General features: G+C 32.3%; 1 protein-coding gene across 1 annotated transcript in view; it reads right to left on the bottom strand.

Annotated features, from left to right (window-relative positions):
* Window positions 1-3,397: 3,397 nt before the first annotated feature.
* Window positions 3,398-21,184, bottom strand: part of LOC111795012 (uncharacterized protein At3g06530) — a 26,407-nt gene continuing 8,620 nt past the window's right edge. The window contains exons 14-39 of the mRNA XM_023677236.1: window positions 20,179-20,318; window positions 19,956-20,045; window positions 18,979-19,159; window positions 18,687-18,784; window positions 18,393-18,545; window positions 18,148-18,304; window positions 17,023-17,156; window positions 16,504-16,585; window positions 16,258-16,420; window positions 14,793-14,868; window positions 14,437-14,610; window positions 14,279-14,344; window positions 14,049-14,153; window positions 12,739-12,828; window positions 11,561-11,772; window positions 10,499-10,709; window positions 10,205-10,387; window positions 9,351-9,446; window positions 9,193-9,260; window positions 8,773-9,115; window positions 7,426-7,641; window positions 6,136-6,807; window positions 5,637-6,046; window positions 4,681-4,933; window positions 4,348-4,518; window positions 3,398-3,899 (exon numbers count right to left, since the gene is read on the bottom strand). Of these exons, the coding sequence (XP_023533004.1) occupies window positions 3,669-3,899; window positions 4,348-4,518; window positions 4,681-4,933; window positions 5,637-6,046; window positions 6,136-6,807; window positions 7,426-7,641; window positions 8,773-9,115; window positions 9,193-9,260; window positions 9,351-9,446; window positions 10,205-10,387; window positions 10,499-10,709; window positions 11,561-11,772; window positions 12,739-12,828; window positions 14,049-14,153; window positions 14,279-14,344; window positions 14,437-14,610; window positions 14,793-14,868; window positions 16,258-16,420; window positions 16,504-16,585; window positions 17,023-17,156; window positions 18,148-18,304; window positions 18,393-18,545; window positions 18,687-18,784; window positions 18,979-19,159; window positions 19,956-20,045; window positions 20,179-20,318 (4,775 nt within the window). The 3' untranslated portion in view covers window positions 3,398-3,668. The remainder of the gene's footprint in view (window positions 3,900-4,347; window positions 4,519-4,680; window positions 4,934-5,636; window positions 6,047-6,135; window positions 6,808-7,425; window positions 7,642-8,772; window positions 9,116-9,192; window positions 9,261-9,350; window positions 9,447-10,204; window positions 10,388-10,498; window positions 10,710-11,560; window positions 11,773-12,738; window positions 12,829-14,048; window positions 14,154-14,278; window positions 14,345-14,436; window positions 14,611-14,792; window positions 14,869-16,257; window positions 16,421-16,503; window positions 16,586-17,022; window positions 17,157-18,147; window positions 18,305-18,392; window positions 18,546-18,686; window positions 18,785-18,978; window positions 19,160-19,955; window positions 20,046-20,178; window positions 20,319-21,184) is intronic.

Consider the following 21,184-nt stretch of genomic DNA (forward strand, 5'->3'; position numbering starts at 1 on the left):
GAATGACAAGAATAAGATGATTATAGAATGATGAGCGTTTTGACCCGTTACCTATGTCAATCTCACAATTTTAAAACGTGTCTGAACACAGTTAGCAGATATTATCCATATTACATATCATTGTCAACCTCATAGTTTTAAAATGCAAACACTATTAGTAAATATTATCCACTTTGACCCATTACGTATCATCGTCAACTTCACAGTTTGAAAACTCATCTGAACATTGTTAGCAAATATTATCCACTTTGGCTCATTACGTATCACTGTCAACCTCATAGTTTTAAAACACGTCTGAACACTACTAGCAGATATTATTCGCTTTGACCCGTTACGTATTGTAGTCAACCTCACAGTTTTAAAACGCGTCTGAACACTACTAGTAGATATTATCTATTTTGACCCATTACGTATCGTCGTCACTCACACTTTTAAAATGTTTCTACTCGGAAGAGCTTTTTACGTTCTGAAGTGGGATCTCACAAGTTCACAATAATAGAAAAGTGTGTGGTCAAACTTAATCGGTGTAAGCGTTTTTGTTACTATCAAACTCTTTCAAGTCATTATCGATCTCACTTTTTCATCGAAAAATCAAACCGATTTACACGGATAATGTTTGAAAAAGTTGGAACCCTAGAAGAACATACATTTTTGTTACATATAAGTTAGAGAGAGACAGAGAGAGAGGAAGAAAATGCAGAAAAGACATGAGAGAGGCATGTGATGGGTATGGCTGATTGAGGGCTATGTGTTGTCAAAACACCCAAGATTCTCCCATTAATTCTTTTTTTTTTTTCTAAATTTAAAAAAATGTTTAATAAAGTTTTTAATTTTTTATCAATTAAAAAAAAAAGTTTAATAGTTATAAGTTGAAAAAATACGAATAATACATTTTTAATTTTAGAGAAAATATTATTCTATTTCTATCATATTAGTTTTCTGTTTTATTAATGAAAAAAAAAGAGAAAAAAAAATCCAACTATAACGGCTATATTTAGAATTATATTTAAAATATTTAAATGATGATAAATATTTTTTTAAGTACAATTTACAACTCTAGTTAAATAAAGAACCAACCCAACCATAAATTTTTTGGATTCTAATTGCTCGAGTTTCAAATTTAGTAAAAATAAAATGTTTGTTCTTAAAATGTTTATTTATTTACTTTTTATACCTCTAATTAATAAATTAATTTTGAAAATTACATTTTAAATAGTCTAAAAATTATTTTTAAGAATTATTAGATAATAAATAACCAAAGAAGTAAGATTAAATATAAATAATTAAAGTATATAATATAATTGTATTGTAAGTAAAAATGTATATATTAAAATTAATAATAAATACGAGTTTACGTGGTTTGATATAATCTAGTTTAAAAAAAATCTATGAACAAAAATGGATATATTGTTTTTTCCTTCATTTTTCAATTTTAATTACAAATCAGAAATAAAATTAAAAATTATTTTTAAATTTGTGTCCGATGGAACTTTCATATTTATGTTTATTTGATTAATAAATTTTTATATGTCGTAGAATTAAATCTATAATTTAATAAAAGAAATATAAATTTTTTTTAATCAAATTTAATAAGGTTTTAGAATTTTTTTTTATATATATATATTATTAAAAGTAAGGGGGAAATATATGGAATATTTATTTATTTATTTTATTAGACTCTTATTAATGGAAAATAAGTGAATTTAAATGTGAAAGACAGGTAGATAATGTTGGAAGGTTATGAATTATTTTAATTTTGTTTAGTTTCCCACAAAACCAAAATTGTCAACCCATAATCACATTCACAAGAAAGAAACAAAATACATTAAACCAAAATTTAATTAATTAAACAACTTTGCTCATTTTGTTTCAATTTTATTTTTTAATAAATCGATTATACAAATGTTTTTCCTTCATTTGTTTGTCTTCACTTTTAAAAACACTCCGGACAATTACGCAATACAATCATATCATAAGAGTTACAGGAGAACGACGGAGAACGAACCTTAGTTATTTTAATAATTTTAGTCCAAAATACTTTTTTTTTTTACGTGAATAAGGTCTAATCTCATTATATTTTTCTTATCGGAATAAATTTCATTCATCTAAAATAATGAAAAAATCCACAAATTTGGGAGGATTAAATGGCGTAATGATTAAAAAAAAAGTAAGAGACACTGATGTGATGTGAAGATATTTTTGGTGGGATTTTATCCTATTTATTATTATTATTATTTTAATAAATAATAGCCCCTCAAATAATGGTATGAAAAGGGGTTAGATTTGTTGTTGAAATTTTTAATTTTAATTTCATTAAAAAAAATTCACTGCTTATAATTGCTAAAATTCAAATTTAACTTGATAAAATTTAAAATTGATAAAATATTAAGAATGAAAATGAATGAAAATAAAAATAATAAATAAGGCAAAAAGTGTAAGATACCAAAATTAAGGTATACAGTCCCACAACCTAATAAAAAAGTGTAGAATTTGGAAACTAAAACAACTTGAAAACATTCCAAGTTAAACCTTCCTTTTAAATAAATAATAATTAACAATTTGTTAATAAAAAATTTCAAATAAATATGATTGCATAATCAATTTACTAAAATAAAAGACTTTCTTTGCACTCAAATTTTGATTTCAACAATTATTTAAACCTATTATGTTATAAATTACTTAATTGAATTGGTTCATAGAAATAAAAAATTAAAAAAAAAAAAAAAACAAGCATTTCCAAAAATAAAAACTAAAACTATTATTAAACCACGTAACATTTGTATGCACTCTTGATAATACATAAAAATAATTTAAATATAAATGGTCTGTTATTTATTTCTTTGCTTGGAAATAGAAAATAAATTTAATTGGAAATATATTTCCACATATTTCTCTCAAAGCACCGATTAAAATATGTAGGGCAATTGATTGTTCAAATGGTACTGAGTTTTTTTATTTTATTTTATTATTATTATTATTTTTAAATTTCTATCAATAAAAATACTTCTTAAAAGTGAAAAAGCAAATTAGAAAAAGTAATTTTCATGTAATTGTCAATATTTGCCTTAAATTGGAAGCTTAGTTGCTTTTATTAATGATGATTTGTGAACAAATTGAAGAAAGAATTAAATTTTAATCAAAACAATAAATACAGAGCCACATTCAATAATGATAATATAAGCACCATTTGAATCTAAATTATATATTTTTATTATAATAATTATAACATTTGGAATTTTATAATTTAGAAATATATCCAACTTTATATTACTTGTGGATTTACACATACCATTTGATTTTGAAATACATAATTTAATTAAAACATTATAAATATAAGCTTTTACCAAAATTTTGTATCAGGATCTTCATTATCACTAATGAAAAACTGGGCAACCCGAAAAAACAAACGTTTTTTTTAGCAGACCACAAATCGCTATCAACTTATGATGTAGTGATATACACCCGATTATATTACACAACTCGAAAAAGATTTAAGACTAATCCATTGTAGGCAATTATACAAAACTTGCCCTCACGAATTAATGATTTTTTCTATGTTTCTAAGCCAGTTTAAACACTATCAAAAGCCAAGAATTGATTAAAACATCACCTCATCTTCCAACAATTACTCTTCAGTTGAAGCATTGAACTCCCAAGTGAACAGAGAATTATAGGTACTGCCGAAGACTTTCACCACTCATAGACTCCATTTCCTTGAGAATATCTTGTGCAAGAGATTTAACAGAGAGCTCCACATCTTCAAGCAGCTCACCGAGGAAGGGGATCGTCTCAGGTAGAAGTACTAAATATTCTTCTTTCAAATTCTCAACGAGATACTTGACGATTCTTAGACCCAGAATTCGAGTACGGACCTTGTCACTCCTGGTTTGCATCAATACCTACCACAAGAGTTTAAAAGAGATGAAATTAGAAAATTTCACAAATTCAATTGGCTTTATGTGCAATGCACAGGAATGTCCCCAGTCTACACACTAATGAAGGGAACTGTAACATGTGGAAGTAAAACACCCAAAAAGCTAGCCCATGCTTTTACTAGTGGTCAACTATAACAAAGGAAGAAGACAGCTATGTTCATAATCTGTTTCATCATAAAACAATAGAATTTGAATGGACTAAAACCGACCGTAATACTCGGGGGAACTGCATGATACTCTAATGAAGTATCGTTGAAAATTAGTTGTATCATGTTTATGACAATTAGTTGTAAAATGGTTCGAAAATTTCAAAAAACAGACTATTTATAATGAGTGATTCATAAAAAATAAAAATAAAAAAAACAAAAAAACAAAAAAAAAACAGACTATATACTAAAGATATGTTTTTTACCTCATGGTTTAAGTGTTTCCATAACGAATCGCTCCCAGTAGCCACGGCCATTTGACCAATGCAGTTCACCAGAACGTCATCAACCTCGTTTACAGACGGAACATTAATGTTCTCGTCAAGCATTTCTGGTGGCTCAGATGCCATCTGTGAAACTATGGGCTTGAGTAGAACCTGTAAAGAACATGACCCAAAATCATTAGGAAGGTAAATAAACTAATAACAACCAGAGACTAAGGAAGACAACATAGACAGCAACATAACAACTGTTACATCAAATGTTGGTTGATAAAGATCAGTTATGTTCGTAACAAGTGAGAGGCAAGATCCATTAACCTGGAAATTTGAGGAGTCAAGGAATTTCAAGCTCCCAGTGTCATAGAGAAAGCACTTATGCAATGATGACAAGACCAATGCTCTTATATGCCAGCTTTTAAGAGAGACAGTTTCCTCTTTACTATCGCCGCTCACATGCACCTTAGCTTTCTTCCTTTTCGGTATTGAACCAGTATACTTTGCATCTCCAGAATTTGTAAGGTGACGGACACATCCATCTAGCAAGTACTTGAAGTAGGGGACGAAAAGTGACCTAAATTGAGTGGAACAGCCACAAGAATTGTTATCAATTACCAGGGTATTTTGTATATAACACGAACCCCTCATTCCCATAGAAAAGACCAAAAAAGCAAGATTATATTTACTCGAGTAAATAAAGAACCAAAAGTTCAAAATATATTCTTCAAGTAATTGCCTTAAAACAAGAGAATGCACGAAGCATCAAACTAGATTGCATGTAGTAATTCTGGAAGTGCATAAAGTACCTCCTCGCCAAAACAATAAGTGAAGAGATCAAACTCCAGATATTTGGTAAATAAGACAAAAACTAGTTTGAAATATCGGATGAAGAAAAGTTTGTTTGTCAAAAAGTGGGGTGGTAATGTCAAGGAAACTCAAATGCTCATCTTCTTGACAAAACGCCAATAAAAAGGTAGGAAATCCACGCATGTATTAGATAGACTATCTAACCGTCCCCAAGAGTAACATTTCATGTTTTGTCTGAAACACGCCACTCTTGAGGAATAAATAAATACTAAATAGCAAAAACGTTTTTAACCGATTAAGGAGAAAACTTTTCAATTTTTGAGTAAGAGCAACACACAGAAACTGAGGCTTGAAGCAACACACTGCAGACATAAACCTCGAAACAAAAATTTACTTAATCACAGAGATCGAGTTGCTCTAAAGACCTCTTAAACACTAAACTAAAATTTTTGTAAGGAATCCACACATACCTATGTTTCTCAGCAAGTTTGTTTACTAGGCCATAGAAAGATATGGCCCTGTCAACACTTTTGCTTCCAGCACCTGCACCATCTTCTAAATCTGAATCTGCCCACTCAACACTTCTTATGAATAAAGGTTTAAACATGCTTTCAGTAAGCTTAAGTGTCAGTAAACTCAATGCACTCATGACACTATTTTCTACAGCGTCAATGTTTGTGACAGAAACAGGGTGCTGGCGGCGTAAATCAAGGGCACACAAGCAAAGGTCAAAAATCTGTGTGTGGTAAGCAGTAACTGAAGACCTATCCATTTTTCCAACAATATTTGCTAGCAAGTTGAAGGTGATGATCAAGCTTGAATCTCCAGATTCAACAGCACGAGTAAAAAATTTCAACAAAGGTGGCAACACAAGACGAACCTAGAAATAGATTTGGCTATAATCAGATATATGAAACAAGAACAATTATATGAGGAATACCTACCAAATTCACAAATTACAACACTTACAGGAATTTTCTCTGTCAGAAGGTTCCGTATAAAGTCAGCTTTCAACTTCAGCTTTGAATCTGCTGCTCCCCATACTAAGTTAGGATGAAGCACTAAAAGTTCTAACATATCTCCAAGATAAGGATTTAGAAATCCACCGAGTTTCTCTACAACAGCCTCCAAAGTTATAGCAACAGAAAGCATAACAGAATCCCTCAAGTCTGATGATTGAACTGATATTTCAGAACTGCCTCTTGTATTCTCAACGACACAACTTCGAGACACATTTATTACCTTTCCCATTATATTGGGCAGCTCACTCAATGATCTTGGCCCCAGTACATTAATCAGTGTGCCGCATGTTCGAAGGCAGCTAGAAGAGAGAGTTAAGTTGTTTGAAGTAATATATTTTCCAATTGACGCTAGCCAAACACTGATAGTTGAATGGTAAGAAGGAAATGCACTGGCCAGAATTTCTATAGCTGAAACTGCGGCTACTTTAAGAGAACTATCAGAAGCATTAGTAGAATCATCAATTAAGTGAACAATTCTCGAAGATATACTGTCAAATAATTGGAGAAAACTATCATCCATGTGAAGCCAGGGACTTCCAGAAATTTTCTCTTTCTTGGTCCTCTTCTTTGACTTTATCCCGCTGTGTTCTTTAACTGTTTCACATAGAAGACTGAGAGCCTGCAAGAGGGTGTAAGTGTGAAATTTATGAGCTACGTTATAAAGAAATGTTATATTTACACAAAAAGACAAGAAAATGCATTAGCATGCCAGATCAAACAAAAACTTCAGTCATGAAATGCACTCCATATAAATATACTTAATATCTACCAAATTATTATTATTATTTGGTGCATGAGGTTTTAAAACTTAGAATTTTATCCTTACAATTTGATATATCCGCACTCCCTATGATTTTGATGAAGCTCTCATAAATAGTCCTTAGGTTTTATCAAACCATAAGACTAATTCTAACAATTATAATCAGAGGGACTAAGTTCTAATTTTCTCCAAACCGTGAGAAACAAAATTGTGTGAGAGACCAAAATTGTAATTTAACCTTAATATTAATATATTATTATTATTATGGGTTAGGCGTGTTGTATTTTGGGTATTATTGTGCTACATGGGTGTAATTGACATAAAATAAGCTACTGAATAATCACCAACGCATGTAAACCTTAAAATAAATGAATGAATTATTTATAAAAATATATTTTAAAGAAGAAGAAAGAAGAAAACTTTCTACTGAGATCAATGAAAGAATACAAAAAAACATAACAAGATTAGTTCATGTACCTTTTTCCCAACATTTCTATTATTATGGCCAAGCAAATTCATGGTACTTCTGAAGAAGGCTGAAGGACTCATAACCCTAGTGATACTCCTCAAAATAGCGTGCATATTCTCTCTTATTTCCTTCCTGATAGCCACCGGAATACCAATTTCCTGGCTTCTTGTATCAACAAGTTGAACTTGATAAACAACCTGCTCCAGTAGTTCTCCAAGAATGCTCTGCAAAAGAAAATTTGCTCGTTATAGAAACAGAGAAAAATTATCCCGTCTACTAGCAAGTGAATATTTGAAACCCATAAAGTTGCCTTTTCAGTGAGGTCCAGCACCACAATTTCAAAAACACAGACTAAACAGCAAGCCCAGTCATCGAACTACGTATTTTTTTCCATTGACAACCCTCCACACCGATTCCTCTTGAACAAAAAATTTGACCGACTTTTTAAGTTCTGTTTATACCAGCGCTTTACTGTGTCTATGGATGAAGATAATTAACTAGAAATGAACTACTAATTTGGACTGATTGGAGAAAAAAAAGAGAAGACATAATGCAAAACTGACGACTAATAATTTAACCTAAAATTTATACAATGCCAAATTATGGACGTCAATATTTTAAAAAGAAATCCAAACCTTACCATACCTCCAATATGATATAAAGAGATACCAAAGACCAGTATTAAGGAATTAAAAGGAACGACGACCATATTTCATTGGAAAGACCTACTAGGTAACCTGCTTCATATTTTACAGTTTATGTCCAGTGATGCAAAGAAATATATACATGCCATACTTGTTCCACATTCAAACAAGTTTGTCTTTATGAAACCTAACGGTGAAAAACCTGAGTTTGGTGTGATTGTACAATAAAATGGGTTATACAAACCTCAAATTCCATATCATATATTTGATGATCTATAGGTTTACGGAACCAAAAATGATACATTTCACAAGTTTTGTTTAGAGCCCTCGGGATTAGTAACCTCATAGCAAGTGGTAAACAGACTTGCATACCCAAACAAGGCTCAACTTTCTCAATCCCAAGATACAAAAATATCAACCAAGCCAGATGTAACTGCCAACTAACAGCCATTGGCACCTTAATTTTACAAGGAAAGATCAAAATTAGAGGGAAGATCGAATCAAGTGAAGGAAAATTTTCCAAGAGAATTGTATCATTGAGATGGCAGAGAAAAGTAAAGCATGCTATGCATGTTAGATTCATTATGTGAGAAGCACAACGCTAAACCAATCTAATGTTAGCATGCAGAAGTCATGGCTGATACAAGATTACTGGTAACCATGAGATTAGGAGTAGAAAGACATAAGTGCGGTAACTCATAAATTTTCTACCTGTATGTCATCCGAGTTTTCTTGTGATGCTAATCTGAAAGCAAATTCTGGACCTTGCAATTTGTCAAGACAAAAGTTTGTTGCCAGAAACAACTGCTTTAGTGATTCCACACAAAAGTCGTCCAGACCTATGTGTTTATACATTGTAGCAAGAGCACGAAGCCAAGTCGAGCATGAATACTTTTCACAAATATGCAATGCAAACACATACTCCTGTTCTCTGTGTACAAAAGACATGAAACCGTCCAGACCATGCAAATTTTCAGAGGAAGGTAACTTCGAAACCAGTGACTTAAAGAGATGCAAAAGCAACGAAGCCAAGCCCTTCCATTCCCCAACAATCCTGCAAATAGGCTGGTCAATTAGAATGGTAGAAAATTGAAGAGAAATTAATGAGAAAAATCAATAATAAAAGAGTACCTTAACAAATAATGGAATATTTTTAACATTCTATCTTCAGCAATCTCAGGCAGTATGCTAATGAAAGTCTGAAGTACAAACGGCCACAAGCTCACAGATTAAAAGAAGCACGCCTTCAATCTTAAAGATAGACTTGCATGACAAAAATCAAGAATTACCTCAAGCAATTTATCCATGTTCTCAGTTTTTGACAGCCAACATGGAACAACAGCAGCAATGAGATCCTCAAGTACACGCTCTGAATGGCTATCAACCTACAGACAGATAACAAAAAGTATAATATCTGACTAGGAAACAACCTAGAAAGCTAATCATAGGTTCTTCTCCTCATAGGAATGCCAATCCCGTCCTTTTCCCCCTTTTTTCTTTCCAAACTTAGACCTCGGAAGCCACTAGGCCAGACTTACGCTTCTCTCTTAATCATTATAACTGTGTTCAACTTTTCTTCAACATTACTTGTCTAAAATTCGAATATGCATTTCAGAGTGGTAATTTTAATGGAGATAACTTCTTCCATGTGGCACTTTTGGAAGGCAAAAAAAAATTGGTGTATTTTCTTTAAAAGTAGATTAAGTGCTTTAAAAACTTATGGAAATCCTAAAACCATTCTACCAAATACTATAAAAACTTGAAAAGCATTTTTAAATTGTTAAAAAAAGATTTAATAAATCATTAAGAAAAATAAAGATTATCAGGAGAGGAAATTCAATACTCAAAAGTCTCTCTCTATATAGTGAGGATATTTGCATTATGTTCATGGTCCATCCCACTAATCCTCGAGGAGGCTTTGTCCGAGGCCAACTGCATGGAAACTTGAAACACATCTGTAACTTGCCACTTGGGCACCCTTGAGGTTAAAAAAAACCAAACATAGGAGAATGAAACTATCCAAAGTGAAATCTCTAATCATCAAACCCTCAAACCCTCCATCAAACAAAAACCAAAGTCAACACATTAATATTATTACTAAATAAATAAATAAAACATAGTTTCAGGAACACAGGTTTATCACCTGTCTGACAGCAGATTCGCCAATGAGAGTAAGAATATCCAGCATATGCTCCACAACTTTTTCTGGGATAGATTTTGCCACAGAGGAAATTAACGAATACACATGGTTACGGGTAACTCCATCCTTTGATAAATGAGTACAATCAATCAACAATTTGATATCGATGTCTTTTCTCCACTGAATCTNAAAAAAAAAAAAAAAAAAAAAAGAAGAAGAAGAAGAAGAAAATCACTAACAGGAAGTCAGATAACAGAATTGCAGGTACAACTACTGACTGTCAAAATTTAGATGCACCTCTTGTGGGGTAGTAGTTGCAACTGATGAACAGATATCTTCAAGAACTATTAAGATTGTCTGCCTTATGTAGCCTATTGCATCAGATATGCCCTGAGAAACGCTAGATACTGCATGGTTTGACTGCTCATCAAGTGCAAGAGCAGCATTGCCCCAATCCTTAGAAAAAACTTTTCCAAGCAGCATAAATAATTGGCCTATAAGGGATTGCCTGCAACACAATCATGAATGTGAAAATTATAAGGGAATGACTAACAAATATTGAATCCAAACCAGCGTTTTAAAAGGCGCACCAAGGCACACCTATGCACAAATCGCATGTGATATGCCTTGCCTTGACACGCCTTCCATGAAGCCCTTGAGGCACACACTCAGCACGCCTCAAGGGTTTATTGAATTTTTTTTTATAAAAAAAAAAAAATGAAACAAATGGCGCATTTAGGTTAGTTATTAGAAAAAATTATAAAATCCCTCAATGCAAGGGCTTCTGCATTTAGAATTTTTACAATTTTTAAAGGATATTGAAGAGAATGATGATTCCCTAACATGGGGCAATGTTTCAAGAGTTGCTAGAGCAAAAGAACTTGTCTATTATTCTAGAGCTACATCAAGAACCAAGACTAAAGCTCCATGTTCATCCTCCACAAAGCCACCACCATGAGACCCACGACCCACACTCACACCAGTAAATTTGGATGATTCAAAGACATAATAAGAAGATACAGATGGCTAAAAGTCCAATGATGAAGAGAACAAGGTTGAAAACCTATTTAGTGATAATAAATTTGATATTTAGAAAGATTCTTATTTTTAGTAGTGTTGTATGGTTTCATGTTTTTCTATGGAGTATTGACTCTAGACTAATATTTGAACTTATGTTTACATATTTGTCTTCGTTAAAACTTCATTTCTTCCCATGAAGGTTTCTTTATTGTGTATATGTATATTTTTTTTATATAGTGTGACTTAAAAAAAAAACACTGATCTGAACTTCAAGATTGCAATAAGCAGAGGTACTTCAACAAAGAAAATATATGATCTAAACAAAATAAATTAAAACACCTGTTAGCCATGTCCTTCTTCAGTAGCAAAATATCAAGAACAGAGCTTAAAAAAGAGAATGTGTTCTCTTTTTTACAAATCATATCATAGGGCGAGTTGGATGCATGATACTCGAGGGATTTCTTTTTCTTCTTCCTATCCACCAAACTGCCAACAAAACCTTCACATTTCAACATGTAACTCAGCATCTGGCTGATGGTGGAGGTAGTAATCTACAATATTCAATATGAAACAATATTAAATTCCCTCTACTGCAATACTATCAGTTTGTATCTAAAGTGCATTTTTTTAAAATACTGTAAGATTGATAAATGAGGAAAAAGAGACAACAAATGTATAAGCTTCTCGTGCTGTTTGCATTGATGCATAACTTGTAGAATGCAAATTTGAAGTACGTGATTCTAAATATGTCGGTTTTCACCTTGACTCAGAAACAGCATTCAGTACCACAAACGAAAAGAGTAAGCAATAAAAATTATACCAATACGTAGGGAAAAACAGGTAAATCAACATTAATTACCATACAAAACTCCTATAAGGAAAAAAAAAAATAAATAAATAACAAAATAAGAAGTAATCTCTAATTTTACCTCTTTCATCGAAGAACTAGGTCATTTTCCTTTCTCTCTCTATTCTTTTTTTATTATTATTATTTTTTTTTAAGAGAGTGGGCAATGAGAATGATACTAAAATGCAGGAAGAAACACACAGCTGTAAACATTAACTACTAATGCAAATTTTGCATTTGAACAGATGAAAAAATAAAACCAATCTTACTTTTAATAATTGTAGACTTTAAGCACATTGTCCCCTAAAAAAGGATGGATTGATTCTTTATGATACCAAAAAATTGTTATTACAAAGCTCTCCTCTTAAAAGGATGAATTAATTTTTCTAATTAATAGGATTTGAGAATTTAATTAAAAATAAATTCAAAATGATTTTGACAAAATATATAGAGTTTATTTTTTAGTCATGGAAAACGTCCCAAGGTCCTATATGAACAGGTAAAACGTAAACAAGAGTGTTACCTAGTAACTACACTATCGGCAACTTTAATTCAAATTAACTAAGTCGAATGAGCTGAAAATCTAGAAGGCAAAAGCAATAATTTTCAGGATAGATCATGCTTAATGCTATCACAAAAAAACAACAAATTAAAATATACAGTAACTAACATGTAGACGCATCAAGGCTTCTCGGGTGGCAGTTTGAACATTATTGTCAGCATCTTGAGATAACAAAACAAGTTTTGAAAACAGCAATTCCTGCATCCAAAATGAAGATAGAAAATTTTAGTTAGCAGCTGAAGAAGAGTATAGTTATCAGTTGCTGCAACTAAATAATTGAATTTCTATGCTTCCCTTCTAGAAAATTGGGAAGCCTTTTGTGACCCCATGGATTATTATCTTCTTTTTTTTTCTTATTTGTAAATTTCAAATATTAGTGAAATGTCTTCTTANCTTGAAATAGTCTTTCATAAAAATTCATGAATCCAAAACAAAACCTAAACTCCGAAAATAAACCTTCAATCAGCTGAATGGTGAATTACTTTCATCAGTTACGATTGTCATTCCTACGAACTTTATTGCAAATACACTATCAACATAAACAAATTTTGATGCACCTACCGCCCAAAAAGAAGAATGTGAAAACTTATGGTAGCACACTCTTTGAAAATTTATAAAAGGATACATCACGGCAGGCAGCACCATGCTAGTCTAATTAAAGCCGGACAAGTTTATCATTTTAGGAAAACACATAAATCACAGCCTCTCAGTCCAATCAGCTCATGTACAAGGTTACTAATGTTCAACAAATAAATAAATAATGATACGAGGAAGAAGGGGAAACGTCAAGAGGCTATTCTATCTTGTTCAAGAAAATGTCTAGAGGCTAGGACAAATGCCGCTACTCTTGCCATATCTTCTGTTCTTGGAACAATCCTTTTTTATTTTTTATTCACTCATTTCCATTTTTATGCTGAAAAAATATAACTTGTTACATTCAAAAGTATTCACGAGGCCAGACTAAGAGGCTATAAATTTAACATACTAAAATGTTTTGTATTATTTCTAAAAAAATGTTTTGTATTATTTCTGAATAAATGTTTTGTACTATTTCTGAATAAATGTTTTGTATTATTTCTAAAAAAATGTTTTGTATTATTTCTAAAAAAAATGTTTCGTATTAAAACCATAAACATTCCATGTTTAACAATTGCTTGTATCTTGGTTCAGAAAAAGAAATTTTAGTCATAAGATGCCATGAAATGAAATGTTCAGTTCCTAACATTTTACTTCACAAAATAAATGTTTGTTGGTGACTAGTAGATTTTCAGATGCATATCAATTGCAAATTCTAAATTAAAAAACCATAACATATAAAAATATGTCGGTTGCACAAGATAAGCCTAACCATACAGTAAGCAGAGATGTAACATTTTACAATAAATAAATATCAACTCAAGTTCAGAGATGAAGATAACCTGCATTTCATTCTCCATCATGCTATATATTCGATCATCCAGCTTTTGCAAGATAGCTAAAGAAGGACGTACAATTGCATCTTCACTTGGACTGCTACCATTTAACTGGGAAGTAAAACGACCAACCAAACATTTTATTATGTATATTTTAAATCCAAGAAAACAAATTAAGAAAAGAAGAAGAAAACAAAGATAAAGAACTGAAACTCAAGTTTTGAAAGGTTTCTTACTTGCAATGCCTTCAACAAATAACCTTCAGAAATGTGCCAATCAAAAGAAGATGGTGTAGCACAACACTAGAATGACCATGAATTTCTCATTAATGCAATTGTTATACGAAAGTAACAGACTTTGTCAAGACAAGCATCTAGAGTATCAATCAACTCACCTCAAGCAGAAGACATAAGATGGAAACTTCAATTGATGACAAGTTATGAATGGACCTGTCAAGTTCAAGATGATATCTATTGCGTCTCTCCAAAAGAAGAGATAACAGAGCCTCAACTTCCTTAACGTGCAGAATAGCATTTCCCATCGATTTGAACAGAGAAAGGATTTTCAGCTGGAAAAATAATGGCATCCAAGTCTTCAAATTCCAGACATTAAAATAATTGAAGGAAATCAAAAGTTAAAACTACGAACATCCTACATTGTCTATAAATCATTTTTTTACCAATCACCCAAGAAATCTGAGGACCATAATAATATACTACGGAATAATGAAAAAGGACAGGCAGGCCAAACCTTCCCATAATCAGAAAGCTGTAAAGCATAACCCAAAATGAAAGCCAGAATCATTTCTTTTGTAGCTTTATCAAACCTGAAAAGGTATTTCAATAAGTTAGCAAGTGATTATCAAAAAACTAATTTCAGTTGTTCGGTTTTTGTTTCTTATACAAAATAATTGAACAACAATCCAGCGTGAGAAAAGTTCAGTATGAAAATTTCACTGGAATTAAAAATAACAGGCAAAGAATGCTACATGCTCCAAATAAACGGCCAAAACATTAGGAAAAAATTCCCCAATTGTCAAGTCACAAGGGGCCAGTGCAAAAAGGTCCAGTCAAAAAAGCTCGTCAAGAACCAAAAACATCACCATACCTGAATCCATTTACTAAATTATCACAGTGGATTGCCCTTTCAAAATCAATTCATAATTTATTCTACTTCATCATCTATTTGTGCCAATTAAAGTGCCTTAGGGCCTTTTTTTAAACAAGGTACAGAGGTTAGGGATATGATAAGAAATTTGAGCATTATTCTCATTCCCTTGATTAAGGTTCAAGGGAATGCTTTATCCTTCACTTTCACATCCATTTTTTCAACAACCTTTCACCTCTAATGAATTTGTCATCCAGTAAGCTATACTGTAGAATCTTGTTTACTTTTTTAAACAAGAAACCAATTTTCATTAATATTTGAAAAGTTAAGGTGAAAGGTATAAAACAGGATACTATTATTCCAATGGTTATACCTTTCTTAGATATAGATTTTCTATTTCGAATTTTCCGCTAGGAGCATACCCTAGCACCCGACTAACATAACAAACAAAATGCAAATATAAATAGAAAACCTCCCAATATAATTGTACAAAAAAAAAAAACTTGTCTTGTGCAATGATCCCTCGCTTGGACTTAGAGATGTGAAGAACCCTATCCCCTTGCCAAAGGTGCCCCAATCAAACACAATACAGAGCAGAGAGAGGAATAATTCTACTCACCAACGCACAAAATTTACTGGAAACTCTGTCTAAACCATTGAAAATATACAGAGGAAATTGTCGTGAAGGCAGTAATCTTTCAGCTCACCTTACTCAAAAACACTCGTCAAGTCTCTCTCTTTAAAATGAGTGTTGAACCCCACAGAGCGTTGACCCCTAAAATCTCTCAGCTCACGCTCTAAGATTGTACTAGTTGGAAAAAAAAATGGCGGGGGAGAGAGAGACTTGACTACAAGAAAAGCGCCATTGCAATTGGAGATCTAATTACAATAAACCATGAGCATGTTCTTTGGCAACTTCGCATTCTGAACATTGTCGATATATTGAACAAATGTCACTACAAAAGGAAGAGACCTTGGCAATGATCATGCATACTTGCACACCACTTACATCATACGTATAGCTATGTCAAAGAAAAGATCAATTCTATTGAAAGCACAATTTTGTATTGAACTGAAATTAAATAGAGGTGAAGTATTAGATTCACACCTCTGATCAATTCTCTGAGGAACTATTAAGGTGTCTGAGGATGAACCAAGCAAAGATGCTAGAAAGGAAGGGAGAAAGTTTATGTCAGATAATACGAGTCTTTTTTGCTCAACCATCAGACCCAGAAGTTTATCTAGAAAGTGATTCCATATTGCGTTGTTTCCTGCCATTTAATAGACGAAATTAAGTAAATTAAAGATAAAATGCAAATACAAGCTTGTAAATTAATCCAATATAGAAAATAACCATTTTTCTTGCAAGAAAAGTTCGCATGATCCAGTAATGAAAGTAGCCCTTCAATGCAGTTCATGGCCACAATCCTGGTATCCTGGAAAAGTGGATAGCAAATGGCATCAATGAAACCAAAACATGGAATGAAACAAAAGCTAGGCTTGGAATGGTGAAAATCTGGTGATAGAGATATTTTGTGGATTTTATTGATTTTATGCCCTGTATTTTGGTATGTTTTATTGAATGGCCTTCTTTAGGTTTGGGTGGATATGAACTATGGTTATGGTTTTATTTCAGGATGAGAATCTTTTGTCTCCTTAGGTCAATACTTTGAAACATATCAAATTCATGTTTTGAAGGGAGAAGAATGAGAATGAATCACAATATGTCAAATGCTCACTGTCAAAAGAATGAAGATTTTGAAGAGTAGGCGCTACGCTAATGTCAGACTATCTTGGTAAACTGTTTAAAATTTATGCTGCTTAGAAGCATTATCTGTAACCATAGAACGAAAAGAAATAATGGATTTATTACCTTGTCATCACTGGCTAGTGGGACGAGTATTGAAGGAAATTCAGCAAAGAGTTGAACGCGCAAACCTTCTTCTGACTGAGAACAAAGATAAGAAAGACAGTGGAGACTCTCAACTTGCACTGAAACAGGAACACCTGGTAGTTTAAGTAGTGAGATCACCATCAAATGCAGTTAGAAATTTCCACGGATCAAACAGATTCAAGTAATTCGAACATTTTAACTGTTTGAAGCCAAAATATAATGGTATCCCTCAGATGTAGATATCATGCAACCCATAAAAAGGGCAAGTTAGCACATGGGATGCTTTATCAGCAGTATGCACTCGCACATTTTTATAAAATACCAACTTTATTAATTGAAATGCTAATACAAGATCCAGTCAGAAAAACAAACGATGAGACATTCTCTAAGAACAGCAAGAAGTTGCCAAAAAAAACCACTAATTACGGACCAACCTTTAAAGGACACTCCTAGAAACCCAGTAATCTAGGGACAGAAGAACGGTACTTATCTCCTTCACCACCCTTCTAAAGATCATTTGTTTCTCCAGCATAAGGGCGTTAGACCAAGTAGTTTTGCAGCAGCCACAAAAAAGCCTCCACTAACACACCTTGGGTATTGTATAATTTCTCTTTAATAAAAAACAGAAGTTTCAAAACCTACTCACTTATAACAACAGAAGCTTTCTACTTACCATTTTATACCCTACCTATATCTTTTTTCTTTTTCTTTAAGAGAAAACAAAGATCTCATTGATAAATGAAATATATAAAAGGGAAAACGATAATTTCTGTACCTATATCTCAGACTGGCAAGAATTTCCATATTCATACTTATTATTATTTACAAAACTTTATAAATGAAATAACGAACTCCTGAACCTACCACACAAAGATAACACATCGGCCATATAACAAGCTACATTATCAACGAAAAAGATACCCAGACACTTGATACAAAATAATTACAAGAAATAGAAACAAGATTATATTGATAAACAATCAACATGCTGAGAAATAGAAACTCAAATTTATTTTCTGAGGTATATGGTATGTAAAAATATTTTCAAGGTCAATCATCCAATACAACAAAAAAAAAAAAGTTGAATAAAATAAATAAGAGCACCTTCGTCAGTGAAAAAACGAGACAGCAAATGAACAGGAGATATCTTGAAGCTTCTGACAAGGTAATGGAGATGTTCCTTGAAGACATGCTTAAATCGTGAGGTTGCAAACAACACAAACAAATCACTGAACATGGAAATCCATTTTTCCTTCTTCTCCTGCAGCAAAAAATTGTCTTGATATCAGTCGTAAAAACTCATCTCATCAAATTAATTGAAGCTACCAAATCACTGCCAATCCACTAACCAGAACCATATCTGCATTCACAGACGATATATATGCATCTAACAGTCTCCAAAATATGCTAATAAGAGCAACAGCATTCAATTCATTGTGATCCTCTTTAACTAACTGATCCAAGAATCTTTTGCAGTCCCAATCTAACATTTCAGTTTTGAACTGCCAACAACAATAGCAGGACATATTCAATAAAAACAAAACATAACAGAACATTAAATAAACCAACAAAATCAAACAACTTTTGTATTTCAAAGAGAAAAGGTCAGTTCTAAATCAATTAATTGAAGAAAACAACAGTACCTTATCAATAGAAGCACCATAAGTAGACTCATACACGTCCCATTCAATCTTCAAAACAGGGAAAAGAACTTCAAAGAAGCTCCAAAATTGGGTGTTACCTATAATGGGAAAAATAAAAAATCAAAATCAAAATAAAGAAAACATCATAGTGATCAAAAATCATATATAATTCAAACCAAAGGAATGAAAGCAGAACACTAGAAAGGCACATGTCAGTAAAACCTGCAGCCGTACTTAAAGAAAGAAAAGGAAATTTAGTATGTAAAGAAAAAAATAAAGAACGAGATCCTACTGTCTTTTTGCATGACAGTTGACTGCAGCACGACAAGGAGAAAGAGTACTCTGGAAGAATCACAAGCTTTGCAACTCTCAATCAGCCAAGGAGTATATTCCTCTGGATGTAACAAGAACGACTTTGCCAAATTATTAACAACATCCATATTCATTGAGCTAATGTTGCCATGCTGCAAGGCCTGTGATTAGAAAAAGAAATTAACAATGGATACATTTGTTATTACTACCCGTCAAATCGGAAATGTGCTTTTTGTGATCCATAGAAATTATCAATGAATACATTTTTTTTCTTATTAAAAATATTAAGTAATTAGGGATAATCTGAAAGGAACAAGATCAAGGTGATATGTTTCTAAATCTTTTGAGCATTTGATGTTTCAAGTACAAAGTATAAATGATGCACTTCTATTGCCTTCAAATTGTCAAATTAAAAAAAAAAAATTAATATCAGAAAGTAAATACTATTTCTGTGAAAACCAGACACTTTTCGACACCAAAAAAATGTGGAAATGATGCCGTAACCCTTATATCTTTTTATTTATTTCTTAGTTCATGATTTAAACACTCGGATTGATTAAAATGCTGCTGAATCTTCTATAACTTTTCATACACTTTGTTTTTTGCCTATTATATACGCCTTCAGGCTTCAAGCCAATTACCCATTAATGATGCTTTACTTTGGTTCTAAAGCTTAAAATTCCATAAATTTTAAATAACTTTAATTCAACAAGCAAAATAGACCATGGTTTCTTATAGAAGAAAAGAAAAGAAAGGAAAGAAATGACGAAAAAGCATAGTTTCTTAAGCCCAGACATCTGAGTAAATCTAAACAAGGTGGGAAGATATCTCCAAAATCTAATTACTACCATCCAGGGATAAAATTTCAACACAGCGCTCAGAAGAACACAGCCAGAATATTCTTGCTGAATTATCTGTAAATAAAAACCAAACTCAATCCAATAGAGCAGTACTAACCATATCGGTGTTGACACCAGCAAGATTCTGGTAAAAAGGCCACTTTATTTCCTTGGCCAATTCCAAAGCCTTCAAATTCAATCTCTTAGTCTGTGATTAGCACAAAAAACACAGAAGCATAAAAACCCAAGTAATTTATTTGAGCAGCTACCTAAATTAATTAGTCCCATCATAGGCTAAAAGTAGTTCAAAGATGCAAGTTCTAGGCAGCAACGCTACAAACCTTGGGTAAAACTAGGAGTAAAGGAAACGTAAGTGAAAAAAACATCTGCAGATCATCAACATGATCGTAGAGATACTCTTTCAGGCTGTTTAAGCATTCAAAAGCTATGTCAGCAGCAAGATTACTATTAGCTGACAGACCTGCAAGCACAAGGTGATTCCGAAGGTAAGAAAAACTTCTCGATTTAAATTAAAATGCATATCGCCTAGCTTCTAAAGCTCTCAAAAATTTACTTACTCTACTACATGCAGAAAGTGAAATCCTACTGATCTTTAAAATAAATTATTCTATGAAAAGGTACGACCCTCAACAATTATGCCTTTGAAATATTGCGATTAGATTTATGAAATGATATTCTGATTTACTATAGCTTGTTCGTGCATCCATCTGTAGTTTAGATTAAAATGTAATTATTCCTATTTTACAAAACATAAAAAATACTTCTAAGAATCTGATTTAAAATTTTACAACTTCGTAAAACTTTCATTATCCCATTTCAATTGGACCTCAGTTTAAATTAAGAAATATAGCTTCATCTTCCTTATCAGAAGAAAAAATAGTTTTTTCTTTAACACACAATGCACATTGAATTTAAATTGAGTTTATTAAAAAGGAGGACGGGTCTTGAGTGTATTAATAAGGGGCACAAAACTAGGAGTACAAGATGTTGGATTTCAATAATCGGCCAGGGAAATCACCGAGAGGATATTGTCGATAAGAGGTTGTTGGAAGAAAGATAAAATGCCTAAAATAAGAGAGAGAGAAGGACTGAAAGTTTGACTGCTCTTCAAAATCCGGTTGTGAAATCTTGTAAACAGATTTCCTATTTAAATACAACCTATCCTAAAAATGGGTGGAGAGTGGCCAACTGAATCTGTGCCACTCCCTCGAAAATTGACGTCTAATAATTCGCTAATCCATTCGACGTGTTTGTCAAATGGTCAAAGGTAAATTAAATGTAAACGTGTGAATCTAAATAAGGAAAAAACAAAGGTTTTATCTAACA

Source organism: Cucurbita pepo, chromosome LG01 (assembly GCF_002806865.2).
Source record: "Cucurbita pepo subsp. pepo cultivar mu-cu-16 chromosome LG01, ASM280686v2, whole genome shotgun sequence".
Lineage (NCBI taxonomy): Eukaryota > Viridiplantae > Streptophyta > Magnoliopsida > Cucurbitales > Cucurbitaceae > Cucurbita > Cucurbita pepo.